The sequence below is a fragment of the Vitis vinifera genome, chromosome 1, assembly GCF_030704535.1.
Source record: "Vitis vinifera cultivar Pinot Noir 40024 chromosome 1, ASM3070453v1".
In the NCBI taxonomy this organism is placed as follows: domain Eukaryota; kingdom Viridiplantae; phylum Streptophyta; class Magnoliopsida; order Vitales; family Vitaceae; genus Vitis; species Vitis vinifera.
In genome coordinates, this window is record NC_081805.1 from 1,188,532 (window position 1) to 1,216,439 (window position 27,908).

The 27,908-nt window shown below is 35.9% G+C and overlaps 4 protein-coding genes across 8 annotated transcripts; 2 read left to right on the top strand and 2 right to left on the bottom strand.

The window, feature by feature from the left end:
• The first annotated feature begins 875 nt into the window (after positions 1 to 875).
• Positions 876 to 13,534, top strand: LOC100256047 (UDP-N-acetylglucosamine diphosphorylase 1). The gene is made up of 15 exons (XM_002276012.5): positions 876 to 1,095; positions 1,389 to 1,443; positions 1,578 to 1,729; positions 3,250 to 3,289; positions 4,191 to 4,283; positions 4,356 to 4,468; positions 4,606 to 4,680; positions 6,045 to 6,084; positions 6,210 to 6,292; positions 6,398 to 6,475; positions 10,106 to 10,249; positions 10,993 to 11,060; positions 12,321 to 12,435; positions 12,529 to 12,685; positions 13,216 to 13,534. Exons 1-15 carry the CDS (start codon positions 949 to 951, stop codon positions 13,311 to 13,313), a joined length of 1,458 nt encoding a protein of 485 aa, XP_002276048.1. The 5' UTR covers positions 876 to 948; the 3' UTR covers positions 13,314 to 13,534.
• A 606-nt stretch (positions 13,535 to 14,140) lies between these two features.
• Positions 14,141 to 17,661, bottom strand: LOC100250903 (urease accessory protein D). Of its 4 annotated transcripts, XR_009465858.1 has the most exons (9): positions 17,437 to 17,661; positions 17,282 to 17,347; positions 17,111 to 17,185; positions 16,764 to 16,808; positions 16,433 to 16,663; positions 15,724 to 15,806; positions 15,437 to 15,599; positions 15,072 to 15,250; positions 14,141 to 14,295 (listed from the first exon to the last, which is right to left on the bottom strand). XR_009465858.1 is itself a non-coding variant. In XM_059737545.1 (8 exons), the coding sequence occupies exons 1-8, from the start codon at positions 17,533 to 17,535 to the stop codon at positions 15,137 to 15,139; spliced, it is 876 nt and encodes a 291-aa protein (XP_059593528.1). In that variant the 5' UTR covers positions 17,536 to 17,661; the 3' UTR covers positions 14,974 to 15,136. The 4 variants fall into 4 exon arrangements, 1 of the variants encoding a protein (XP_059593528.1); XR_009465859.1 differs by lacking the exon at positions 17,282 to 17,347; XR_009465861.1 differs by lacking the exon at positions 17,111 to 17,185.
• Positions 17,662 to 17,688: 27 nt separating this feature from the next.
• Positions 17,689 to 18,844, top strand: LOC100854962 (uncharacterized). The gene has a single exon (XM_003631194.3). The coding sequence runs from the start codon at positions 17,894 to 17,896 to the stop codon at positions 18,512 to 18,514; it is 621 nt and encodes a 206-aa protein (XP_003631242.2). The 5' UTR covers positions 17,689 to 17,893; the 3' UTR covers positions 18,515 to 18,844.
• Positions 18,845 to 20,588: 1,744 nt separating this feature from the next.
• LOC100245755 (uncharacterized) lies at positions 20,589 to 27,702 on the bottom strand. Of its 2 annotated transcripts, none has more exons than XM_002276052.5 (12): positions 27,417 to 27,702; positions 27,161 to 27,296; positions 26,999 to 27,074; positions 26,162 to 26,258; positions 25,056 to 25,158; positions 24,752 to 24,882; positions 23,740 to 23,917; positions 23,160 to 23,314; positions 22,229 to 22,438; positions 21,556 to 21,903; positions 21,337 to 21,463; positions 20,589 to 21,068 (listed from the first exon to the last, which is right to left on the bottom strand). In XM_002276052.5, the coding sequence occupies exons 1-12, from the start codon at positions 27,516 to 27,518 to the stop codon at positions 20,917 to 20,919; spliced, it is 1,815 nt and encodes a 604-aa protein (XP_002276088.2). In that variant the 5' UTR covers positions 27,519 to 27,702; the 3' UTR covers positions 20,589 to 20,916. The 2 variants fall into 2 exon arrangements, with proteins under 2 accessions (XP_002276088.2, XP_010649051.1); XM_010650749.3 differs by having other exon boundaries at positions 27,161 to 27,308; positions 27,417 to 27,646.
• Positions 27,703 to 27,908: the final 206 nt, after the last annotated feature.

A 27,908-nucleotide genomic window follows, 5' to 3' on the forward strand; every position in this document is an offset into this window, starting at 1 on the left:
TTGGCATATGAGATTTGGATCTAGATCTCAAATTTGGTCTCCATGATCTTTCAAAACATCCCCAATAGTCCCACCATGAAGGGGCATAACCCCACGTGGGTTGAGGATGTTTCTCATGATTTTTCTAAACCTTAAAACACATTTTAACTTTCTTTTTTTTTTTAAAAAAAAAAACACTGATAAATAATAGAATTCGGTGGTTAGGACGGTTATGGCAAATGACAATGATGATGAGTTACACTACACATTTAGTAGCATGAAAGAAACCCTAATGATGATTATAATTTGGTGAAATGTCACACGGGAGGCAACTACAAGTGTGGGCATCACCAATGATAGTGAACTTATGATGTAATATGGAGCTAAAGAGATGGGTCATTGAAATCTCAATGAACCATTTGTTGGGTTGGAGGCATGCAGATTGGAGACATGGGTCCATTTTCCCTATTAAATTGCCCAATGCCATTTCTGCATACATGGAAGTTTTATCCAAAATGGTAGATGCAATCATATGCATCCTTCCATGTAAACCAAGACAAACAATAATCAATTCCTAATCCATATGCTTACAACTAAAAATAGGATAAAGATTGGGTCAATTTTTTTTTTTTAGGATTCATGGTGTTTTATTTTTTAAAATTTTGGAGTATTTTAAAATAATGAATTAAACTCAAAATTAATGAAAAATGAAAATACCTTTATTAAAGCAAAAAAAAAAAAAAAAAGTGTAATTCTTCAATTTAAGGAAAAGACAAAATGTGAGAAGTAAGGGTGTAGTTCTTCGATTGATCTCATGGGCGAAGGAAGGGTATTTTGGTAATTTTAGGTCAAGTAGTTGCAAGTTGGTGGTTCACTGATTGAATCTCTATTAAGCTGAGCTAACGCCAAACACAAAGCAGAGCTCCTGGGTGAGATCTATCTAGAGAAAGAGAGAAATCTAGAGAGAGAATGAGAGAACTGACGGCCGACGGTAACGCGGCGGCTCCTCCGCAAGCTCTTCTGGAGAGGCTCAAGGATTACGGCCAGGAGTATACTTTTGCCCTTTGGGACGAGCTTTCGGCAGAGGAGCGAGACCTTCTCGTCAAGGACATCGAGGTCGTTCTCTTTGTCTTTCATTTCTCCGTTCGGTGGCCGAGAAAACTAGATTTTGAATAATTTGATCAGTTTGTGGTGTTAGGGATTCATGATTTTCATTTTTTTGTTTCTTTGCTTTTTTCGCTACCTTTTTCCGCGACGAAATGGAGAATTGGCGCCAATCTAGTTTAAATTGGTTTCATGATTTGTATTTTATAATTAATGATTATTGGTCAATTCGAATTTAATTATTTCTATGATTTTGTTTTGTAAAGCGTGATTTGGTTTAAATAAGTGTGCTGTTTTTTCCGCAGAGTTTAGATCTTTCAAGGGTAGATCGGATCATTCGGTGTTCACTTCGATCTCAAGGCAAACATCTCTCTCCTTCGCTAGATATGCATAATAATGATTTTTTTCTTCTTTCTTTTGAAGTTGGAATTGTATCTTGTTCAGAGTTGACGTAGTCGTGTGGTGAATGTTATGATTTTCTTTTGGAGTTCCAGGGCTTCCGACGGCAGCAATTGAGCCGGTTCCAGAGAGTAGTGTGTCCACTGTAGAGGAGAGAACACTTGAAGAAAGAGAGAGATGGTGGAAGATGGGTTTGAAAGCCATCTCCGAAGGGAAGTTGGCGGTGGTTCTCCTATCTGGTGGGCAGGTAGAACTCTTTCTTATGGTAATTGGCTTTGATTAACAAGAATATTTCCTGTGGCCTACTTCAAATCAATCAATTAATTCCTATGAGATTTTGAGATTGACATGCTTACTTAGTAAATGAACTACAGAGAATTGGTTTTGTTCTATGAATAGGTGGTTTATACTGCAAAAATGTGCTTGCTACGAGAGAATGTATTCTACACTCTTCTCATTGGAATATCCTGAGTAGGAAGGATCTGATGCTTGTGATGAAATATTATAAATAAATAATAGAAAATGCTTATCATTTTGTTATCTATGACCTAGAAAGATGCTTTGCGACCCAACAAGCAGCATCTTAAATTATCTAATCACAATTTCCAATAAAAAAATCAATGTCCCTCAGGACAAAATAGTTTTATGATAGTACAATCAAGTTTTGTTTTTATAGATGGCCTAGCTGACAGGACAGCCTGTTTAGCTGTTCCAGTTTTACACCTGATTTAACCATTGTACTTTTTATTCATTAGAAACTATTTTTTTTTTTGATTGGATATTCATTAGAAACTATGAATATTGGGAATTGGCAATAAGGCTCAGGTTGTATATCAGTTTTCTTGTGAGGTCTTAAGGTTATTGTAAATCAACTCAGGATAACTTCTAAGACATGCCAAGCATGCACAGAAGAGCTGGCTTGAGCCCAATTTGATAAAACCTAGCATAGTTCTTTACTTGGAGAAAATCTTTTTGTATAGATGGAACTTTTGGATATTAATCAAGTTCTGCACCTGCATATTCTTCTGTGCTCCCATCAACAGCCTCCAGGTTATCATTAGCTGTATTTAGCAACATGTTTAAAGTGTTGTTAATATACAACCTCCCATCCCCTGTTTCTATTACAGAACTTTGGAGTATTTGTGTCATTCACATTGTCACAAAACATGTTGCTACTTCAAAACATCTCTATGGAATTGGATTGCGGTATATTTGGACTACTACAAACAAGTTGGTACTTGATTTATTGCTCTCTGTGGCACTTTTAGACTAATATATTCATGTCACATCAATTAGAATTTTGAACTTATTCATTCTTTTTCTACTGTATCATAACTTGAGAATGAAGCTTGTACTGAAGATGGACTGTAGACATGGAAATCATCATAAGGCCTCTGTTAAGTTGAGCATAATTTTATGTTTTTACAAGACTAAGTAGATTATAAACCATGTTTGGTATTTTACTTTCATTTTTTTATTTTTTGGGTTTTTATAAGCCTAGTGGAAACAGGTAGAATGATCCATCCTTTTTGATGTTGTGTATAGAAGAGGATATCACCAGTTTGAGGTCTATATGGGTACTTGGTTTAGTTTAGAAAGTGGCTCGGTTAGCTTTTCAGATCTAGTTGTGCATTACTACACAGCAGAGTTTCTTGCACAGATTGTCTCTTATGTGTGTCTAGTTGTTGGATATCCACAATACCCTTTCTTAGTGTTTGTTTGACTAATTCCTGTTTGCATTTCCTTGTGATTCAAATATTGATGCAGGGAACTCGGCTTGGAAGTTCAGATCCAAAGGGATGTTTTAGTAAGTAATTTCATGTCCATTTCATCATCAGAATAATTTATTGCAATTTCAGTTTGTTTCATGCTATTCCCAGCTACTTGGGATCAGCCACTCAACTTGGCATGCATGTGATTGAATATCTCTTCCCTCATCCTAGGGAAATCACCACTATAGACATTAGGAAATCAATGCTTTACATTAGAAAAGTGCCACAAATATACTATTATACATACATGCAACATCACATGATAGTACCTATCTACATTAGAAAGAGATTTACTCTTGTTATAAAGTATACAATAGTTAAATGTTTAATGTGTCTTTAATAAAACCATCAATGCAGTTGGAGGGGATTTTTTGTTGGATCATGCATAATCTCTGTTAATAACCTCCATCTCATGCTCTACTCCTTCCCATACAGAGAACACAGATGTGAAAATCACACAAAAAATCACCAATAGCAAGAGTATTCACCTAGTTCTACCTCAATATGATATTTGCTTGTCACATGGTATAACAACAAAAAATGAGAGTCCTATCAAGAGGATCCAGTTAGTCTTCAGTCTTCTTTCTCAAGTTATGTGCTGTTCTTCTCCTTTCAGTTTTCACTCGAGTCTCTATAAATTTTAGTCCCTTTTTAAGTGAAGCTCATACTTCTAAGTGATAACTACTGAATCAGCAAGCACACTAGATTGATGCGGCCACTATTTTTTTTATTTGTTTTTTTTCTTGTTTTCCAAACTTTTCAACACTTAATATCGAGGAGAATGCGTATAACCCAGGTGATTTGAAAAAGTCTTGTTACTCATGAAAAGACATTTTATCCAGTCCATGTTTGTTGAATTTATAGAGGTGGTTTTTATTTTCAGATAATTGTTCCTCAAATTCTTCTGTTTATTTATGTACGCCTATTTCATGTCAGATATTGGACTTCCATCAGGAAAGTCACTCTTTCAACTTCAAGCTGAACGAATTTTGTGTGTTCAAAGACTTGCTGCTCAATCTACAAATGAGGGTAAGGTTATTCTGCATTCTGTTTGTTTGTATTTCATTTGACATGCTGCCCTTATTATTTTATTACTTGCAGGCTCAGGTGGTTTTGTGCCAATTCATTGGTACATTATGACGAGTCCATTTACTGATGATGTCACCCGCAAATTTTTTGAAAGCCATAAATACTTTGGCCTTGAAGCAGATCAAGTAAGATGTTTTAACACTCTTATTTTTGTTATAATTGTTAGTTCTTGATTTCTGGTGTTTTTCCTCACTCTGCAATGTGTTCTTTTGTCCCTTATTTTATATTTTATTTTATTTTATTTATTTTATTATTGATGCAGATCACCTTCTTCCAGCAAGGAACCATACCTTGTATTTCAAAGGATGGCAGATTCATCATGGAGACTCCCTACAAAGTAGTGTTTCTTCTTGTTTTTTCTCCGATTATTTATAGATGTATGACTATTTAATATTTTTTCACTGTCCACCAATGTATGCCTCTTTACTAGACATGCATGCCCATGAAGAAAAGAAATTACTAGTCATACAAAATATTCTCGCGTGTAACATGTCTTCATCACTTGGTCTCACATGTTACATGTCTTCATCACTAGCTCCCTTCTTCACTTGTGCAAGTCGCAAGTTGAGTCAATGCATGAATAATCCCAACAAGTTTCTTTGATTTAGAGGACAGCTTTTTTATGTCCTAGAGTAGATAAACATGAAGTTTATGTAAAGTTTTAGATTGAGCTTTGACCATCTCATCTAAAAACTATTTTGTGTCTAAGGAGAGTAGACCAAGCCTTTTATGGCCTTGGAATTCACTATCATTTGGATGATCCATGACCTTTGGCTTTGATACCGATTCTTGAATTGAATTTTGACAATTTCATATGAAAAACAATTGGCGTCCAGTCAGGGTATGTCAAGTTTTTTATGTATTTGATATCACCATTGTTTAGGTGGCTCATCCCTAGGCTTAAGAGTAGCAGTGTTGCTCCCCAACAAAAAGGTTAAAGATGTGCTCAGAAAGATTTGTGCCAGGTCCTTTTCTTTTTGGTAGGAAGTGTATACTTGCAAGGAAACTTCCTATTAATGAAAACCAAAAAAAAAAATTTCCATATAATTTTTTTACTAATTAATTAATGTTTTGCATGATTTTAAATTATCAAAGGGATAGACTATTTAATTTGTTGCCTTCCCTATTTTCAACCTATTACTAATCAGGACACTTAAAATTTTGGAGTACTTTTCATGAATGCTGGAGTCTCTCTCTCTCTCTCTCTCTCTCATGCACACACACACACACACAGTGGAGAATATTACCTTTTTCTTAATAGGCATAAGTTAACCTGTAGATCTGTATGAGAACTAATAAATTCACTTGAATATTGATACCTAGAATGAACTGAACTTCAAGTACATTATGAAATTTGTCAAGTTTTGATGTGATCATGCATATACATGTTTGATTACTGTATGCAGGAGTGAATAAGATATCTTTTGTGCTTTTCAACTCCATATATATTCTTTTAGGTGATGATAAAAGGAACAAAAGAAAACCAATTGAATAATTTGATGAGAACTGGTTTTGCAAAGTTATCCGACTGCAGTTGTTATCTGATAAATTCTTTTCAATGATTATCTAAGTTATTGTCTATAACACATAAAAATGATTCTTAGGATTATTTCCATTTTTACCCTCCTTAGCTGAATTTTTTTAATTTCAAATTTGTTCTGAAAATATAGTGGTTACATATATCTAATTTCTTAAAGCCAGGTAGCTAAGGCTCCAGATGGAAATGGAGGAGTATATTCAGGTAATATCTGTTTTACTTTAATTTAAATCTATAGCGATACAGATCACTACTGGTGAACTTTATCTCCTTGTTTATGCATTTAGGAGTGCTCATTAGTTTAAATTGATCCTACTTTGTTGAATCAGCTTTAAAATCTTCAAGATTACTTGAAGATATGGCCACAAGAGGAGTCAAGTACTTAGATTGCTATGGAGTTGACAATGCACTGGTTAGCTCCTTCCCTTCTTTGCTTACCTTCCTTATCTTTTTGGTTGAAGTTTGCTAGAGATTTCCTCTATTTAAGGATATAGTGTGATTAGTTTCTTGAAAGCAGGTCCGTGTTGCTGATCCAACTTTCTTGGGTTATTTTATTGATAAAGGTGTAGCTTCAGCAGCAAAAGTTGTCCGTAAGGTAAATAATCATTAAAAAAAAAAATCATACTTCAGTCCTATTTGTGAACTTTGATTATGCTAATTCAATTTCTCTATGAATTAACTTGTGGCCTGGCTCCTATGCTCCTGTCATTATGTTTCAATCCAAATTATAAACATTATTTGACATGGATTTGATTTTGGTTCCAAGAATGACTCTAGAAATGCAAAAAAGTTCATAATTACTACTATATTTATTTGCAATCCATACGTGCTATTTCCCAATGGGTGTTATTTGGAACTCTTAGGTGTTGTCAAAGGTGGGTTCTTTGCTTGGGAGGCCATGTGAGGAAAGGTTTTAACTTTGGATCAGTACTAGAGGAGGGGGTGGTATTTAGCAAACAGATGTTTCCTCTACCAAAGCTAAACAGAATCCATTGACCACATTCTTAATCACTCTATTAAAACAAGGGTTTTATGGCAGTTGCCATTTGCCCTTTTTGTTGTGTCATGGGTGCATTCCTCTTCAGTTAGAGAGTCTCTTAGGTTGCATGGCTCTTACGTGGGTAAAAACCTTAAAAAGGCGTGGCGAGCAGCTCCCTTATGTACTTTTTGGACAGTTTGGAAGGAAATGAACAAAAGAACATTTGAAAAGGATGAGCTTTTTAACCAAGGACTAAAACACTCTTTTGTTTGTAATCTTTGGTCTTGTTCTAAGATTTTTATAGATGGTTCTTTGTCTTTTATTAGCGTTGTTCATTGGTTGAGTTCTTTTTGAGGGTGGGTATTGTTTTTTGTAGCCCCACTTTTCTCTTGGTTGAGCCTTTAGGCAACTATTGTATACATCCTATGTACTTTGGGCCTTGGGCTGCTCTGTTGGTGTCTCCTTTTATTTATATATACACTTTTGCTTTACCCATATATATACATACATATATATATAAAAGTAATCCATAACACTACTTTTGCACTTGTACAATATAAGGTCCTTAGACGCAGATGCAAAATCTTCCAAAATATGATAGTATAATTTGCCTTTAGAGTACCTTCATTCTTCCCCTTGAATTCAATCCTAGGGTTGTCAAGTTCTAATGCTAGATGATGGAGAAAAGTTAAAAGTTACTAAGAGCCCGTTTGACAGTGATTTTCAAAAGTGTTTCTACCCTTAAAAACACTTTTAAGTGTTTTTGGGATGAAAATAAGGTGTTTGGCAAATTTTAAAAAACACTTTTGAAAATCTGGAAAAACACTCAAAAGTGATTTTTTGAGAATCACTTGACAGGTGTTTTTTTTTAAAAAACACTTCAAAAATTTTGAAATATTCCAAAAATGCCCCCAAGTGATTCCCGATACCTTCCTTTCCTTTTCAGTCATACCTCTCTTCTTCATTCTCTTCATCGCTCTCCATCCGAGACTGCAAAATAGGAAATACGCTCCACTTTCATTCGACATTGTTGATCTGATCGAAGGTAACCCTCTGTTCGGCCAAAAATCGAAGCGTTTGGATTCGAGATTCTGCACCCAATCCGGATCGCGAATTGCTCTGCCCTGGCCTCTATCTACTCGAGTTCTTGAGAATTAACATTGATGAAAACATAGGTCGGCCTATGTTGCTGTCAATTCCGAATGAGAATGCATATTTGAACCGTGTGGTTAAACCTATTTACGAACTCTGTGTTGAGGTTGAGGGAAGCATAATGGGAACAACAATTTCAATTGAGAAGAACAACGGTCCCATTTATGCATGTTGTAACAGGTCAGTTTTTCCGATCATAATATTAGTATTCAAATCCTTGGTCTATGGGGGAAGATCATTTGATTTTCAGGAGTTGAAATCGGCAATACACCAAGTGTTCTCAGTTCCCATTGTGTTTGCATCCACCAAGTGTTCGATGATTAGTCCATGAGAAGCCAAAGCAGACGGAGGAGTTCATAGTAGAATGGGATATGGCAAACAACAAGTAAGAATACGTGAAGTCATTCAAAGTGGAAGACAATATGTACTCAATCTGCTATAAGTTGGGGTTCTATTGTGTGGGTTTTGGGCAATCATATATTGTTTTACTCTAAAAACTATCTTTTATTCAATGTTATTTTTTATTTTTTATTGATTTAGATGTTTTTTGTAAATATTTTTTAAAATTTTATTATAGTGATAAAAAAATTATTAATTTTAATTAGAAAAGTTTTTTTTTTTTGAGAAATTAATAGGTAATCATATATTGCTTTACTTTGAAAATTATCTTTTATTCAATGTTCTTTTTTATTGATTTAGATGTTTTTTGTAATTATTTTAAAATTTTTTATTATAGTGATAAAAAATTATTAATTTTAAACTAATATATAATCAAATAATTTGTTATATCATGATTGATATTTATTTATTAATCCAATTCTTTTTGTAAACATTTTTCAAAATTTTATTTAAATCGTAAAAAAAAAAAAAATTATTTTTAGTTTTTTTTAACAATATAAATATATATATATATATATATATTCTTTTAAGATAGATGTTTATATATTTTGTTGTAATGAAAAGTTTTTTGATACTATTTTCTTTTTGTAATTAAAATTGTATGTCTTTTTGGTAATTTATTAATATTAAAAGTGTTTTTATACTTATACAACATATTATCAAAAACACTATTAGAATCATTTTTTCTGATTCTCATAAAAGTGTTTTTTCACATAAACACTATAGAATGAAACACTTCCACTAGAATCACTGCCAAACGGGCTCTAAGTGCCTTTATGGTTGGAAGAAGGTAGAATCATCTTCATCCAAGTTTGTTTGTCTACTTAATTACTTATTTCACTTTTTAGGTATCATAGGCCGGAAAATCTTAAAAGGAATCTCCTTTGGTATAGTGCAGGGAATCAAAGAATGCTCATTTGATCAATTCCAACATTTGTGCCTAACCAAGGTCTAGGGGGCTGTATTTCTTATGAATGTTGCACTGAATGGTAAATGGCTTGGAGGTTTTCAAGGGAACAGGTTTGCTTTGTTGCCTTTTGATCAAGAGCAAGTATGATATTTAGGGAAATGATGGGGATTCTAGGATAGCAACTACAGTGAGATATTTGTCCTTGGAGATTCATACCCAACGGTTTTCTTTCCTTCCCCCTTCTTGCCTCCTCCTTGCTTGTGGTTCATTATTGGCAATGTGTTTGGTTTTGGTTATGGGGGGTGCCCTTTTAGTGCTTGTTCTCCTCATATGTATTAGATCTTATAGTGGAAGTTTTACCAGTGTTCTTATTATTATTCATTGTCTATAGACAGCATAAGGATATCTTTACCATTTTGTATACTTATACCCTAGATATAAGAAGCAAAAGAGACAACTCTACTCTCTCGTAGCATCTTGCCCTGTTTCTTTTTCTTTCTTCTTCTTTCTCTTTGATAAATGGTGGTTCTAAATCTTCATTTTGATGAAGTAACAATCCACATTATGACCCAAGGATGAATATTACTTAACCTTGAAGGCCCAATTTTATTTATTTGGATGGTGTCCATATTTTGTATTTTCTTTTACAGTTGATTGTTATGCTTAACAATTTAGTTGTCATTTGTATAAACATGATTTATAGAAATTGGGAATATTGAGAATTATGTTACAATTTTTAAGTGATCTATTTACGTTTTAATTTCCTTTGATTAATTTGTTTATAGGCATACCCCCAAGAAAAGGTCGGTGTGTTTGTAAGGCGAGGTAAAGGTGGACCTCTTTCCGTCGTTGAGTACAGTGAGTTGGATCCAACACTGGCTAGTGCAATCAATCAGGAAACTGGACGGCTTCGCTATTGTTGGAGTAATGTATAGGCTGCTGTCTCCTTGTCTGATCTAATATTTTGCTATTTTTTTCAAATATAATTTTGTGTTTTTGGTGATTTAAATTTTGCTTCTGGGCTCAGCCTCAGTTGCTTGTGAATGACATTGTTAATAGTTGGCTGCCAGAACTTTGAAATTCTTGTTCTGAAAAGTAGTGTTCAATCTTATATATTCACGTCTATATGCCTATTAGGTGAAAAGGAGGATTAGGTGGCAAGGGATGAAGGAATCATGAAGAAAATGTTCTTGCAAAAGATACACCCTAGATTAAAGAAATACATACAGAATTATGGGGAAAAAAGTTCTTGCTAAAAAAAGATAAAGGGAAACAATATGTAAAACTTATGAGAATGACAGTGTCTAAAGCTGTGAACATTGCAAACCGTGTAAGCTCTGGACACTGCAAAGTATGAAAGTTTTTGTTTGCCAAATATGTCTAAACCTAGTGAAGTTCAACTTAATAAAAATACCAAAGTAGAAATGACTTATTTTCTAGTCATATATATTTTTTTTTTGATAGGCATTGCTAGTTATATTTCATTGAGGTTAACTTCTATTTTTACCAAGTTCCTGTTTTTCTTCTCAATATTTAATGGTTTGTTTTATACTTGATATCATATTTGAGTTTGCCTTTCAATTTTTAGTGTTATTTAATATTCAAAATGGTATTAAGGATGATTTGATTATATGCTTTGTTTTCTTTTCAATAGTTTGTTTCTGCTTTTCAGGTGTGCTTACATATGTTTACTCTGGATTTTCTGAACCAAGTGGCAAATGGCCTTGAGAAAGACAGCATGTCAGTAATTTTATCCTTTTCCTTCCATGCTTTTCTGTCTCTTTCTTTTAAAACCACATTCAAGACCCACAGGATTACCCATTTAACATTGGCCTAAAATTTGTTTTCATTTATATAATTCCCATGCAGTAATTTTCTCCCTGCTTATGTTCACAATCTTTGACAACAATGTGCAAGCTGAAAAAACTACATATATAATTAACACCAAACAATTTACTTTTTCATCATAGAACTGTTGGGGTTCAATTCGTAATGGATATAAATAGAGCAGCTTACAATTATGATAGGGCTAGTTTTATTGAAGGAGGTTCTAGAACCAAAAATACATAAGAACTTTTCAAATGTGCATTATAATTCCTGAATTTTTTGGGTGATCAGCATTGTGGTTAGCCTTCTCTCTCTCCAGGTCTTTTCTCTCTTTTTTGCAGCCTGGTTTGGCTCTTACTGTATGCTGCCTGTATACGTAGGGTGCACCCCCTGTTTTTGGTGTTTTCTTAATTCATTCTGCCTTTGTCTATAAAAAATGATAATAATAATTCCTGGTTTGTTCAAAGAATAGCCAACCACACCAGACATTTGCTTTGTAAAGTGGTGTTTTTAAAGTTTTGTACAGTTTCATGCACCTCTTCTAGCTGAGTGGTCAGCTAGACAGCAACTGCAATTGTGGAGTGAGAGTTACTAGTTACCCCGTTCCATCACAGTTGCTGACTCTCCCTCTACAATGATTAGTGAGGACTGAATGAAGGCCTCTGTAATCTTCCAGTGGATTGCCTGGAAAATTTTTCAAAGCAAGGGTTTCCTTCTTTAGCTGATGTAGATAAGTTGTCCTGTGTGATCCTTACAAATATCTCCAGTGCTAGTTTTGAGTTGGGATCCTATCTGAAGATCCATTGTGATGACTTTGGTGGGTCATCAATGGTAATCAGCCAGGTGCAAGGACACCTATTGATAATGTAGGAGGAGGAAAAACCAAAAAGCTGCAGTAGCTTGCCAATCTCTAAAAATGTTAGAGCATTTCAGTAAATTTATCTGTTGATGCTCTCGCCTGGGAGATTTAAACATTGACATTTAGAACACTGTATAGAATGTAGATGCATGCCATGTCCCCATATGAAATGGATATAGTACAAATAGAATCACCAAGTTTTCAATCTGTATTTTCTTATGCAATTTTGTGGTTGCATGATTTTTCATCTATAAATGTTTCAATTACTCAACCACATTTTGAATATTAATCTACACTCTGGATTGTGAGTGTAGTTACCATCTAGCAGAGAAGAAAATCGCTTCAACCCACGGATACACAATGGGATTAAAACTAGAGCAGTTTATATTTGATGCATTTCCATATGCCCCTTCAACTGCACTTTATGAGGTGATTTTTCTCTCTCACTTTGACCCAGCAATTTATTTTCCCATCTCACTTGATTTTAATCTCACTTGAAAATTTCTCTGCGCCAATATTCAGGTATTGCGTGAAGAAGAGTTTGCACCAGTAAAGAACGCCAATGGGTCAAACTTTGACACTCCCGATAGTGCTAAGCTGCTTGTTCTCAGACTCCATACTCGTTGGGTGGTGGCTGCAGGCGGCTTCTTGACGCATTCAGTGCCCTTATATGCAACTGGTAATTTCATGCTTTGAATTTTTTTTTTTAGTGCACTCTCATAGCTAGTTTCATTGAAAAAGATAAGTGAATTTATATAGCAGCAGGAGGGAGATAACAAACTAAATAATAATCATAATAATAATAAGAGTAGAAGGCAGGGTTTTAAAACCCAGACAAGCAGTTGATCTATTAGGAGGCCTAGTGATTTAGAGCCTGTTTGATGCATCAGGGAAAAGCTCAGTTTAACCTGGAGTCTGCAACCTAACCAGTATAATAAAAATTCTTCATTACCTTGTTGAGGGGTAGTTGGGTGAATCATACATCAGTCTATATGGGCCTCACCTGATGCATAAATAGGGTGAGGGAATTTCACTGTGACGATAGAAGGTGTAAGAGAAGAGCCATAAATGCATGTAAGGTATAATTGAGAAAAAGAGGAGGTTAATGAATAAATCATACATAATTCTTCTCATTTTCAATGGTAGTGGCACTAACAGACTCATATTCTATTTGATATGTGGTGTGGCGGTGTTTGATGTGGAGGCCAGGTGTGGAGATATCACCACTCTGCTCCTATTCTGGGGAAAACCTAGAAGCCATCTGCCGTGGAAGAACATTTCACGCTCCTTGTGAAATCTCATTCTAGAGTAAGCTGTTTTCCTGTGGTGTTGATTTTATATGTGGGGTTGGTTACATTTTTGAACTGAAGCTGGGAATGGATGAGAGCCATCCGTCTCGTAGCTGAGTGGGTGGTAAAGTGCTTCTTTTTCATGGATTCAAAAGGTTTTGGAATAATGTTGAGCATGATGGTGGATTGGTGTAGTTGTAGGCAATTTATATATATCGTCCAGTTTCACTTCTCTTTTATATTCAAATAATCGTGCCACATCTCATTGTGTTCGCTAGTATGGCCACTTCAAATCCTTTGTCACGTTTTTTTGGTTAAACTAACCTGGTCTGCAAAATTTTTTTATGTTCTGCCTACTTCGATGAAGCTATGAAGCTCAAAAGCAGATAGCCCCTTGGGAGAACGTTTGGTTCTCAGTAAGTTTAAGGTAAAATAGGAAAAAGAAATAGAAAGAAAAATTTTAACTTTTTTTTTTCCTCATTTGATTGCTCATAAAAAAATTGAGAAAAAAAAATTTTAATTTATGAGATGTACTTTTCCTGTTTTTCAAAATAATTTTTTTAGTAAATAATATTTATCAAACACAGTTTTCTGTAACCTCTCGTAAGGAATGAGAAAGAAAAAGTTAGGGTAGGAATTGTTTGATTAATAACAAAATGTATGTAAGAAAAAGTTGAATTTAAAGTTATTTTGTATTGTCAGTGAGGGATCAGATACTCGCACTAAGCCTCCGCTTTATGTTCTGGCTGATTTCAAGGCCCTAAGTTGAAATTGGGCTAGGTCAAAGATAAGCTAGCGCGAGCCCAACTGAAGATAGCCCAAATATTTAAATGGGCTTTGTTGAATGGAAATCAAGCCGACAAGAGAACACCAAATTATAAAATTACTGCAAATCCAGACATGATAAAGATTTCAAAACAGAAACACCCAAACTCCAAATTCGATACTTTTTACTTTATAACTTACCATTGAAACAGAACGCCTGAATCTTGAAAGGAACCTGGCAATGGCAATAAACCACCGTTAAAGTGAGTCAATTCACAAAGAGCCTAATTGAGAGTGATACTGATTAAGATGTGTGATTGATACACACATGTTTTTCTAAATAGTACTCTAATTGAAAATGCCATTCCCATATGAGATACAAGAGGAATAGGTTATTGAACTCAAATATGAAAAATAGTTTAAAAATAGTTTTTTTAACTTATTCTTTATAAAAATACTATGCATAGACATTTTTAAAATATTCTCCATATTTCCAATTGTTTTTTATAATATTATACACAAATAGCTAAAAACGCTTATAATTTGTTTTAGAAAACAATTTTAAATTTTTTCTACCAGAAGTTTGACAAATATATTTAAGTTAGAAAACTGTCCAAACAGTGCCAATGTTAAAAAAATAAAAAAATAAAAATGATTGTTCACGAATCAATTAAAATTATAGAGAATGAAATTCTAGTGGTCCATCAACAAATATAAGAGGTTATATTTTTGTTTGGATATTGGCATCCTCATCTTCAATAATAATAGACTGCATGGTACCCATCAGGGTATCCGAGACTAGGAAGAGTGTGATCAAATATAAGAGGTCTTTTTTTAATATGCACTTATGAGGACCACGAAAATCAAAGGTTATCTTTGGCCTTGTGGGAAACTACTCCTACACTAAATGGCATGACAATCAAACATCATTTATTTGGAAGAGTGTGATCAATTCCAAAGTTTTTTACAGTATAAATCCACTGAAGAATGAGGAGATGAAAGTGTACTCACAATAGATCCAGGGATCAGCCATGGCGGAAACTTCTTTCCCCAGAAAACAAATCCTCCATGAATGTTCAACAATAAGGCGGTACCCCAAGCAGCGGTTCCATGCCAGCCAACTGATGCCGAAGGAAACTGTAAACCGATTCAGTTGTCGTAGCAGCTATTCGCACAACTACTCCTATTCCCTGCACACACCACCATGAAATATGCTATGATCATCATCCACCCGGAATGCATCAAACATGAAAGTAAACCTGCAATTAGATCTTGATATCCATCAAGCAAAAAAAAGTGAAGACGCGAAGTTCTCATTGAAATTTCTCATGAATAAATCATTTTTAGACTATGGTAGAGACATCCGATAAAAATACCTTAGGACCAAAAGGACTGCAAGAAGCAATAAAAGTAGGTTTTAGCAAGCGGTGATCAGAACTTCTGTGGCGTCCTGTGGCAGTAGAAGGAAAGCGTAATTGCTCAGACATCATCCTCTTAACATCTTCTTGAACTTGGTTCTGGATGTGTTTCAACGTTGGCCTACATCCAGGTGACCATTAACAATAAGTGATTTACCCAAATCAAAGAAACATGTAAAGTGCGGAATCATTAATACAAGATGAGTAAGGTCGGAACAAGTTAAAATCCACAATGAAGAACTGACCCTAAGAGTACGAGCATTGCAATTACTTGGTAATCCTTCATGCGTTCAGCAATAGAAGAGACGCTTCCTTGCTCCAGCAATACCTGCATTCGAAAGTAAGACCATTTTACAAGAAGGGATGAGATGATGCAGTATAATGTCCATATGAACAAAGCTCAAACCTGCATTTCCTTGTGTCTAAAATGGCAAATAAAGTATCTTCATACAGAATTCAGAAAAGGAATCTTTCAAATCTGAAAGAATGGTGTAATGGGATATGAGCAAACTGTTAGGATTTCCATCAGAAATGGACTAATATGAGCTCAAGACTCCAAAAGACTCGAAAAGACATGCATAGAGTTGGTAAGAAAAGATTCAAATTGAGTGAATTATGAAAATATGGAGTTTATAGTCTGTAATTCTGCAACCTGCAAGTCAACAATTGGACTGACACTCTGTTATCTTCTCATTAAACAGAATGACAAGTTACCACAAGTCTAAGCCATATATGAGATCATATTCAGCAGTTTTGATAATGAAGTCATGGTCTACATCGAAGGTGATCATAATTTCAGTTGTAAATTTCCATTAAAATGGAAAACAAATGAAAATGATTGATGAGGAACTTCCAAATTGCTGTCATATCTCTTTCACTGGCCAAGCTGTTAATAAGCATTAGCATATTCCATATCCAGAGAAATTTAAAAAGCATCAGAGACGATAATATTACCGTATCAAGAAACAAAGGCTGATCATCTAGGAAAATGTGGTTGGAGCTCTTGTAAAGTTCAAAATCCCACTTTTCTCCGGTTGCATGGCGTCCACTGGTAATCCAATCAACAATAACCAGGCATGAATCAGAGAACACTCTGAAGACCTGCTTCTGAGAGTATCTTGCAGTAGAAAAACATGTCACTGGATCCGGAATGATGGCCAAAAGGGCATTGCTTCCAATTCTCGCCTACTGCACGGCATCAATTAGCCGCTGTTACTACTAACAATAGCAGAAAACAATGATTTGTTCGTCTTTTTTTAGCTATTTAGCCTGGAAAGACTATTACCTCCAAGACTTGTTCTGAGCATTTTGATCCTACAGACTTGTACACCTACACTAAAATGAAGTTACAGAAATAAGAGCCCAATTTCTACAAAGCGTGAGAAATAGCCCATATGGTCATTCAGAAAATGCAGGAGAAGGAGAGAAAATAAATTTGTCCATTTCAGATTTCCTTTGTTTGAACCCTAAACATAAACAGCTCCACTTAACTAACCCTAATAGAAATTTTTATATTTTCTTTTCTTTTCCTGAGTTTTCTCATCCACCAAACAGGGGCCAATGTTCCATAACCAAGAATTCAAATGCAATCAATAACCCATTAACCCAACCCACAAAAAAAAAACAAAACACCTTAGTGGAAGCTTGGGTTGTCAAGACTGTGGTACAACCATCTCCTATGGTAAATCCACATGAAATGGAATCTCCCTACACCCAATATGACATTAATAAAAAAATATTAGCCAAAATTACAATTCACAGACTGATAAAGGGAAAGAGGAATTGAGAAATGAAGGAACATACAGAGACTATGCCACCACCATAGGTGAGGCTGTAAATCCAAACAGCATCAGTTATGGAGGAACCCACCTGCACACAAATCAAAACCAATCATCATGATGATGGACTGATGATAATCAAGATTAATAAGGGACGGTTGAGATGAATTGAGAGGTAACCTTTCTGGGTATTATGAATTTCAGGGGATACTTTGAGAAGCATCTTGTCACCGTTGATCTGCCCCCTATCTTCTCCACTGCTACAAAACCCGTTTCCATTTCTTCCCTCTGCTTGGTTCCCGAGAAAATGGGGGAAAAAGAAAACGGAAGTGAAATTACTGTGTGACAGTGTGTACAGAGGAATGTAATCACATTGGGCCAAGTTGAAGTCCAAGGTGCAAAATTATTGGGCCTTTATTGGGCTGATATGGGCCTGAGGCCGGAAATGAAGCCCATTAGCCCTTTTCCCTCTAGGGCTCTTCTGGGATCTTCATCGTCTACCAATTTCAAGGTGCAGTCTCAATCCCGCTACAAATTTCTTCAAACCCACTAATTTGATTCGAAAAACCAATAAACAAAAAGATGGGTATGTTGTAGGGTGAAATTTGCATCTGAATGAAATCAATTTCATTTGAAAATGAGCTTGATTACGAGATCATCAAGGCACCATTTTCTCTCCACTTTCTGTAGAAACTCAGCGATTTTCTCGAGAAAACTGAGCCAGGCCGCTGCCAACAAGGTCGACGATGAGTCCGAAGAAGAAGTAGAAATCGACCAAAGAAGGCTTCCAGCCGATTACGACCCGGCAAACTTCGACCCCACCCAGCACCGGAGCCCACCCACCGCCAGAGTCTTCAGGCTCGTTGACGAAATCGCCGGGCTCACGCTCGTCGAAGTGGCTGAGCTCTCCTCGATTCTAAGGAAGAAGCTGGGCATGAAGGAACCCCCAGTTGTTGCGATCATGAAACCTGGGGCGGCGGCTGCTGTTTCAGGCGGGGGAATGAAGGCGGCGTCGGCGGCCAAAGAGGAGAAGAAGCCGGAGAAGACTGTGTTCGAACTGAAGCTTGAATCATATGAGGCGGCTTCGAAGATCAAGATAATTAAGGAGGTTAGAAGTTTTACTGATTTGGGTCTCAAAGAAGCCAAGGATTTAGTGGAGAAGGCGCCGTCTGTACTGAAGGCTGGAGTGTCCAAGGAAGAGGGTGAGCAACTTGTGGAAAAATTAAAGGCTCTGGGTGCCAAAGTCGTTCTGGAATGAATGGGTAATTCGTTTTTCTCTTTGAAGTTTCCGGATTTTTGTTATTGTGTTCATCTCTTAGCTGAGAAAGCTGCAACTCTTTATTCAAAATGCTCCACTTCACCTAGATTCTGCGACACAACACTCATTACCAGAGCTTTCCATTATTTTCTTTTTCATTTTCCTGAAGGATATATGATAATGACGTGAGAAGTGGAATTTTTTTAGTTGTATTTTGAATAATATAGTTTTGACATTTTCATTTGGTGAAGATCACCTGGTAGACACCTTGTTGTTTGTCATGAGATGTGCTTGTTAATGGTGGAAGAATTGGTGTCTCCTTTATTTGCATAGAGTGGATTCAGATGGGCATAATGACTGTCAATTACCATGAATGATTTCCTTTGAAATATCAGATGAAGTCATTTAGTTTGATTCTTTGACAGAAGTTTACACGTTCTATACCAGAGTGAATCCCGAACGGAATGTTTCATCTACCTGAATGTGGCTCTGTGGTGCTTTGAATTCTTGTCTAGGTTCTGCCTTTTTCTTTTTTTTTTGGTGGTTTTAGGTTTAATTTTCGCTGCCATAGACAGTTTTTTTTTTAAGAGATTGGGAGCTAGTTTTCTAAAAATGAGATTCAATCTTTGTTTTGATCCATTTTTAACAGCTTTATATACATATTTGCTGCTTCAGATTCAATCCATTCATTTTTGTTCATTACTTCTCTTGTGCAATCCAAAAATGGCATAGCCAACACCCCTGCCAACATCCTGTGTTGTGTTACATGTATTTGAATCAAGGCGCTGCCCTAACCTTTGGAACTCCTTCCCTTCCTGTGGTGTCCCTGCTTCCAAATTCCTTACTTGTTCATGTTTCCCATGCTCCAAACGCCTGCTACATTACATATACTGTGCCTGCTACAACGCCTCACTATTCACTCACTTCAGCTGATGGAATAGATACTGTCATGCCTCTTATTCTTGGTGGGTTGATCCTAACTTAGGTCTGGAACCCATACTCCTCCTGGTAATCGTCTTCCATGTGGGCGGTTTTGAATGTCTGTTACTATTGCCTCCTGAAAGTTGCAAGTTACTAGGACTATGGGATTCCTTAGAATTGGTTTTTGTTGCTGGGAGACGATACACCTTTGTACCAACTGTTGGTTCCTGCAGCTTGCCTATATCCCAATCACCTTTGGTGTTCCACCCATATCGTAGTCTCCATTCTCAGACTTGCTGGCTAAGGCGGCTTTTCTTAATCTACGAGAAAGTATTTGAAGTGGCGTGTCTGTGGCATGGCTGTCTTTCCTGGATTCTGATGTAGTTGATCTTGCAGAATAAAAAGGAAATATATTAGACAGTAGACACCAGTTCTCCAATGCAACAAATGCCACTGAGAGTAGAACCAAACTTAGACCCAATTTTTCCTTGCCAAATATCCAATCCTCATAATTTTGAAAGATTTCCCGTTAAATTAGGGTTTTGAATTTCTTTTTCCTTGGTAAGGCTCAGAAGTCTGGGATTTACTTCTAATCATAAAAGCAATTTGCTCCTGTTTCTAGATTTCTATGGGCATTGATGGCCATTTGATTTTTTATTTTATTTTTTGATAAGTATTGATGACCATTTGATTTATTGAACCTGAGGTTGAATTCTTGATCAGACAGCGTTCAGATTTCCTTTATGTTTTTTAGAACAATATTTTTTGTAAAGGGTTTTGAATAATGATTCTAAAAATAAAACAAAGCCTTCTCACATGAATGCACTTACCATTAAGAATTTGATCGATCACGCTCTCTTTGGATGCGCCAAAACAAACAATGGGCCAATCTTTCAACCTTCTTTAACCACTGACCAAGCCTTTGAAACTGTAGCTGAATAGAAGGCCCTTGACTGAGAAAGGAAGAAAGAAAAGAAAAGACAGACAAAGTGTATAGGGTTAAGATTTCAGTGGGTGAAGGTGGAGATGTGGATAATGGTATTTTTATCCTTTCACATTTTAGTCTGTAAAAAATAAAAAAGAACATAATCAAATTACATACCCATTTCCCTTCACATTGTGAAGGGTGACGACTGCATTTCACTTAAGATAGTTCCAGGAAAGAAATTTTATTGTAATGGCTTTGTCTCCTTGCATGTAGGGAAAATTATTATCAAGACTCACCTTTTCACAACTCTGAGCAATGCGTGCATGCCTAAATCCATCAAGCACAGAATTGAGATAACCAAATACATAAGGTACAGTACTTGCCTCCTAGACTTACAATACAATTAAGATGGATTGCACAACATTTATATCTTATATTTCATCCTTCCACAGTTGGGATGGAGGGAAGTATCATTATCCTCCTTTTAAACACCAAAACTTTGAAGAAAGCTGTAATGGAGTAAGGACGGGTGCAACACAGAAGAACCTCATCCTTAATGCCTGAAGTGCCTCACATTGGTGAAAAGAAGTGATACCCCGTATTTGTTACAGCAGTCTATGGCATCTCCATCTCTGATGCTCCCTCCGGGCTCTGCAATGATACCAATCCCGCTCTCGCATGCTTCTTCCACCGCATCTTTCCAAGCTGTTGATAGAAAAACGAGCAGCATCCATGTCAAGAGGAGAGGTAGGATACAAAGGCCCAAATCAACATTTTGATCAAGATCCCAGTTAACAGTGAGTGACTATTGTCTAAACGCCATTCTAGCGGTGCAAGTGCATTCTTGTGTTTCAATATACAGCCCTATATTAATTCATTTTTTTTATTATCTTCATATTTTAATGATCTCTTTAATTGTGATCCATCTTAATAAGCATAACATAGGGTGACTTGAAAAAAAAGGAGTGTTTACCAAATGGGAAGAAAGCATCACTGGCCAAAGCAGCTCCTTTGACCTCATCCCCAGCTTTCCTCACTGCAATTCTCAAACTCTCCCGGCGGTTTGGCTGCCCACTCCCCATACCCAACATGCAGTTATTCTGTCCAAATAATTGCAAGGATCAGATGTTTTTCTGGTTGCCTGTCCTGCTAAGCAAAACATTTTACAATAATGAATCAGAAGAATGCGAACCTTTGCTATTACAATGGCATTGCTCTTGACATGCTTGACACACAACCATGCAAACTCAGCATCGCGAAGCTCACTTTCCGGAGGAGCCTTCTCAGAAACTAATTTGAATGGGATATCTTCTGGGGTTAAATCATCTGAATCCTGCGCTAACCAACCCCCACCAACTTGTCGAAGTGAAAGCTTTCCTTTCTCGTTCTTGCCTGCTTCCAAAATTCTTAAAGTTTTTGATTTTCCACGGAGGATGTCAAGTCCCTTTTGTGAATACTTGGGTGCAACCACAATCTCATAAAACATCCGTGTTTCACCATCAGTTGGACTCCTAAACTCACGGATTTCTTTTGCAAGTGCCTAAAAATACAGAAAAACAGGCTCTCAGAAGTCGGAACAAGTTCAAAAGAAATCCCCTTCACAGTAATAGTTTCTCTAGTTCTTCAGGTCAACAATCACATTGCCTCACATTAGGGTACAGACCAGCACTTCATGTCTTTTCATTGAAAGCAGGAATACAATGGATTATCCCTGCTGTAGGTGAAATGACAGGCAGTAGCAGTACCTTCATCTGGCGCAATCAAATTGGCACCTTCACAACGGAAGATGCTCATGCCAGAAAGAACACAACCCACAAAAATGCCATTTCAGAGTAGACCCAAAGAACAAAAACATAATGGCTCACCTCATCAACTTCTATGTTGAAGGCTACGATACCACCAAATGCACTCACTGGATCTGCTTTCACAGCTAATCTATAAGCTTCAAGGATGTCATCACGTGAAGCTACTCCACAGGGATTTGTATGCTTTACTATCACACATGTAGGGTTCTTAAATTCTGACACACAGTTCCAAGCTGCATCAGCGTCTAAATAGTTATTATATGACATCTCCTGCACGAAAAAAGGGAACATGTAAGGGTATAACAATTGTTCACATCTGCATTAAAATCAAAATACAATAGAAATAACCATCGAAGGGGTCTAATTCATCATGGGTGCCAAAATTTTAGCTCCCACTAAATATTTCTTGTGAAATGCTTTAATAGAAGAAAAAAACAGAGCTGTGATTTGCAAAGATTCCAAAAATATCAATGTGAACCCAGACTGCAATAGCTAAGTTACAAGAATACATGTATTCTAACTAAATGCATTCCAAGAATTCAATCACTGCTTATCCCGTAGGGAAAAAAAGGATAAATAAGTTATGATCTTAAAGAGTTTATACTAACAATACAACTAAAGTAAATTGACAAACCCAGCCCCCCATTGAAACGTTCAATTTATAAACTGCATTTCCTCAATTTTGGAATCTAATAGGTACATGTAGATATTAGAGAAGGATCTCTTTCTTGAACATAAAACCCTAGAATGAAACAAACTCCATAAATCACATAGAACTTGTCATACAATGTACTGTCGATTATCATGGATCTCAGGCATAACAAATAATTGACATTATGAAGATCGCCTTTTTATAGATACAGAGGAAATTCATAGAAAAGAACCAAAGGGAGCACAACCCAAGTCCCAGGGTGTAAGCTCAGACTGCACATAGAGAAGTAATACAGGGCTCGATAGATAATATGAAGACCATAGTATTTAATTATCTCACCTTTCCATGGTGTTGAATGGCAGTAGCAATACCACCAGCATTAACCTCAGAAAGACTCTTGTCAACATAAAATGCAGCCTTTTGATGAGGGTTTTCACCATAACGAAGAGAACTTTTGAGTGAGAGAGGAACTGTCAGACTGGGAGGAAATTTGTCTTCAAACAAAAAACAAAGAATGATACCCATAAATGTATGTACCACATCATAATAAGCACAATGGGCAACCACATTAAATATAACTACCATGATCCTATTTCATAAAAATTTGAACTGAACATTGTATATATTCAAAAATTCAAAGAAAAATTCTAGTTCTTTTCTCTTGATGCTTCTTTGAAGCAAACCCAGGATAGTTTAAGATGCAAATAGTGACCTCTTTCTCTGAAGATGAAAAACAAATCAATTTGGTGACACTGAGTACAACTCTGTGTGAAAAATTGGCATCAGAATGAGGAGGTGCCAAGGTCAGTTCCACATTAAAAAAAATGTTACCAAGAAACAAAAATGGGTTATTCAATTCCCACATGGTTTACAAAAACCTTATTGAAAATAGCTAGAAATATATGGAGCAAAGAAGTACCTCCTACAGTCTGCTTCCACAGCCACTCTGAAACTGCAGAATCATAAGAAGCAACATGTTGGAAAGCCTTCCAAGCAAGCTTTCTTCGGAACAGTTGGTCATCCTGGTTCCCTTGGAGAAATTCTAGGAGTGCGGAATAATCTTGTGAATCAACAACAACCAAAACATCCTTGTGATTCTGTTTCATATGCAAGTGTCAGTCAAAATCTAAAACTGATAAAGAAAAATTAAAAACCATCTTTAACATATGAAATAATGATGCACTACAAAAATGTAATTCCTAGATTGCATTAGGTGTTCCTAATTTTCCTTGACCTTTTACTTTGCCAGGCCTTAAATCCCTTTTCATAGATAAAGAAATTAAATTGGACAAAGAGAGACCAGAGGAGGTGCAACCATGTACACAGGAATTACCAACTCTTGAACCCTTGAAATAGGAACTACAGTATGTCACATATTTTCTAGGCTCCTGCATGATTAGGGAAGCATCTCCATGAATCAAAACCATTTATAAAAAGCCACTTCACCATGCATCTGTAACTTACAAGTTTACAGGAAGTAAAGAGAATGAAATGCCTATTATTTAGACATTCTTACTAGGCTTTGGATGCTTCAGATTTTTTCAAAATGATATCTTGAATTAACAACTGTGTCTAGAGTTGGATAGGATCAAGTTGATTTCACAATTTAAGAAGCTAAAGTTGTATGGGTGCCAAATGGCAGGCTGGGAATAGTGACATTAGCCTCAAAACCAACATGTTGAATTATCTTCACCTTACAATCAACTTGGTTGTGAAAAAGATTATTTCATTGGACATTTAAAATATAGATAACTGAGCTCTATTCTTTTTGGATTCATCGCTAAAAGTACCCACAAGCACCTGCCAAGATAAGGAGGAACCCATTATGGTACCAATAAGACTAATACAAAAAACAGTTCCTACCTTAGTGTCAATCTAAAAATTAAAAAGCATGACTAATAGAAAAAATTCTTTCCATCAAAAGAAACAACCTTTGCAGCCGCTCTGATCATGGCTGGGCCACCAATATCAATGTTCTCAATTCCATCTTCAAATTCAATTCCTCCAGAAGAAACTTTATCATAAAATGGATACAAGTTCACCACCACCACGTCAAAAGTACCTATTGGGAAACCGTTTTAGTAATAGCAAATATCTACCATGCTTAAACAAACAAAAATATAATGATGTAACAAAAATTTTTAGAGAATCCAGCTGCTTGACAAATATGCATTTGTTCAAATACCCTACAATCTAGCAAGGACAATTAATTAAGGAGTTGATAACAGAACTCACCAATTCCATGCTCATTAAGAGCTTCCATGTGAAGCTTTTGGTCTCTTCTAGCAAGAATACCCCCATGTATGTTTGGATGTAAAGTTTTCACACGGCCATCAAGCTGTAAAATAACTAAAAAAATATTTTCAAAACTCAAAAGCCATGTGTCACTCGCAAGAGGTGAAAGAAAAGAGGATTTAATAATACTTGATGGACAAAATCAGAATGCTTGTAGTTGCACTGTTTAGTATCAGTTATTTCACAGAAAGTTTCTACTGGTTTATGCATCAGTCCTACTAAATAGTCATTGCTTTGCAAAAGATGGAAGCAAAATTAAATATTAAACACCAGAAGACTAACTGGGATAAAGTTGAGCCAAAAGATCCCGATTCAAGATAAATTCATGAGGAAGTGGGATCTCTTTAGGATCTACTCCAGCATTTAGAAATTGGTTAATCGGTAAAGATACATGTACTTGATGCCCCGCCCAAGAAAGAGACCCAAGTCCTAGTAGCCCCACTAAATGGTGATTCAACATAGATTCTACATCTTGGAACCAAGCCAATTTTGGAGCGGCTTTGTGATAATGGAACCAACCAGCAAAAAGCATTAAGGCTGCAAAGACCTATTTTCAATCCAAGGAATCTTCTAATGGACAACAGTACAAGCTTATAATAGATTGTTAAAATTACACGAGTCATTATCTATCAATTTGAAGTTATAGTTTAGTTCATCTCACTTACAGACAATCCATGATCAGAAAAATGCCCTATTTATTACTAATAGTAAGGGAAATTTTGGATCTTGTCTTTCGTGAAATTTTAAACGCAATACCCACACTTTTAGTTAAGGTTGATTGCAGATTTGTGCTTTTTTAAATAAAAAAAAATTATAATTCAGGGAAAGTTGCTCAAGGAATTTTATAATCAACAAAGACCATGAAGTTTGCACTTGTCTTGGTAGGTGTTACATGGAAACACAGCCATGCATACTTGCACAGAAACAAAAAAGAAAAAGAAAAAAATTAACATGTGCATAAGGATTCTAATTGAGCAATTGCAAAGTGATACAGGCTAGAAAGAACAAAATCAAGACTAGAAAGGACAAGATAAGAACCAACTAACCATTTCTGGAAAACAGGTAAGCTGTTCCACTTTAGTTACAGAGACCCCTGCATTTTCCAAAGCTGATGCTGTTCCTCCAGTTGAAACAATTGTATATCTACAAGGTATAAAAGAGGCCATCACATGCAGAATTAAAATTGCAACCTTGAAGAGGACAAGGTTTTGTAATGAAATTGGAAACACAAAGAGAACAAGTTTAGCGTACTAAATGATCAACACTAAACCCATGTAACAAGGATTTACAGACTTTGTGTTTATATATATATATATATATATATATATATATAGTGTGTGTGTGTGCGTGTGCGTGCACTCTACATAAATACCAGTCAAGATCCTCATTAAAAAATAAATGAAAGACGCCTGAAAACAAGGCTACCACAACAACCCTAAACCTCAATCTATCAATGAAACCAAGGAAGGAAAACCTCCCCTCCCAGTGACAATCTCTAAGCCAAGAAAACAAAAACTTTAGAAGAATGTGTTTCAACTTGATCTCAGATGGCTCCACCCCTTTAAATAGCTTCCTATTACATTCATTCCAAATTCCCAAACTACATATAATTTTCTTACAGACTAACGGGAACTGAAAAAAATATATACACATCAAAAAGCCAACACCATTATATAAAAGGAACAGACACAGTCATTTAAAAGAAAAATGCTAAAATCCAGTGATATATGAAAAGAAAATTAATAAACTTATATTACTCTTCGTTTGAATTGAGGAATTCTTGGAAATTCTTTGATTTGTTCTCACTCTATTCCCTTGTCAGACTTCAAACTATTCACAGTTTATATTGCTGTTATTTTCACCAAGAACAGGAGAGAAGTTACCCTAAACTTTGGAGGCCATTTCCAAGGAAAGCTAGATCCTTTTTGTCGGACAACGAAATCAAAGCTTGCTTGTTGCCTGAAAAACAATTGTAAACAACATCCGCTCAACATCTTCAGAATCATGACCAAAAAGAAAACATAAAAAATAAACAAAAAGAGCACCCGAAGCATTGGACTGAGACTGAGCCTTCAGAATCGAAATGGTGTCCGCCTCCGCCATAGCCTTGACTGCGCAGAAATTAGACCGCAGCGATGGAGAAGAAATGCGATAGCACGCGACCGAAGAACGCTGAAACCACTGAACAAAAACCTAGAGTTGGAGAAAAAGCGTTCGCACGCAAAAATAAAGTCGAGTCTTTGAAACATAAAAACACGGTATATATTAAAAGAAACACTAAAACCGCTGTGAATGCAGTACCCGCTGAAGTCTTCCTGAGCTGCAGAGAACGCGATTCTTCGCAGCGGTGGTCGGAGCTGCGGTGGCGGTGGTAGCGGTAGCAGTGGTGGCTAAACCCAACATCTCTTGCCTGAGCCGCTGTAGTATCTCTGCCTAGGTTTGTTTTTGTTAAATTTATCTATTTTTTGTTTTCTATACTCTCTTTCTCGTCAAACAAACACTCAGCAAGAGCGTTTGATTTCAAATTTGTAAAATTATTTTTCATTCTATATTTGATTTCAATATAAATGGAAATGTGGATATTTTCTAAATATTTTCTGATATAAATATAACTAATATTTTATATTTTTTAAAAGTGAAAACAGTTTTTTATTTTAAAATTATATTTTTTTTCCATAATTGATTTCAATATAAATGAAAACCGGATATTTTCTAATATAAATTAAGTGATAATTAAGGGCATTTTTTAAACTTGTTTTTAAAAATTATTTTTTATTCTTTAATTTAAAAATA

Excerpts from the sequence above, each read along its gene's own strand:
- LOC100854962 (XM_003631194.3), top strand. The coding sequence starts at position 17,894 with ATGAGCTTGATTACGAGATCATCAAGGCACCATTTTCTCTCCACTTTC.
- LOC100250903 (XM_059737545.1), bottom strand. The coding sequence starts at position 17,535 with ATGGAAACGGGTTTTGTAGCAGTGGAGAAGATAGGGGGCAGATCAACG. Across the intron at positions 15,807-16,432 it reads AGCCTTTGTTTCTTGATACG|GTATTGCTGGAGCAAGGAAG; the intron begins GTAATATTATCG and ends TTTCGAATGCAG. Across the intron at positions 15,600-15,723 it reads GCAATGCTCGTACTCTTAGG|GCCAACGTTGAAACACATCC; the intron begins GTCAGTTCTTCA and ends ACCTGGATGTAG.
- LOC100256047 (XM_002276012.5), top strand. The coding sequence starts at position 949 with ATGAGAGAACTGACGGCCGACGGTAACGCGGCGGCTCCTCCGCAAGCT. Across the intron at positions 4,469-4,605 it reads TTGGCCTTGAAGCAGATCAA|ATCACCTTCTTCCAGCAAGG; the intron begins GTAAGATGTTTT and ends TTATTGATGCAG. Across the intron at positions 4,681-6,044 it reads TCATGGAGACTCCCTACAAA|GTAGCTAAGGCTCCAGATGG; the intron begins GTAGTGTTTCTT and ends TCTTAAAGCCAG.
- LOC100245755 (XM_010650749.3), bottom strand. The coding sequence starts at position 27,518 with ATGTTGGGTTTAGCCACCACTGCTACCGCTACCACCGCCACCGCAGCT. Across the intron at positions 27,309-27,416 it reads GCTCAGGAAGACTTCAGCGG|GTTTTTGTTCAGTGGTTTCA; the intron begins GTACTGCATTCA and ends CTCCAACTCTAG. Across the intron at positions 21,069-21,336 it reads TGATGCTTTCTTCCCATTTG|CTTGGAAAGATGCGGTGGAA; the intron begins GTAAACACTCCT and ends TTCTATCAACAG.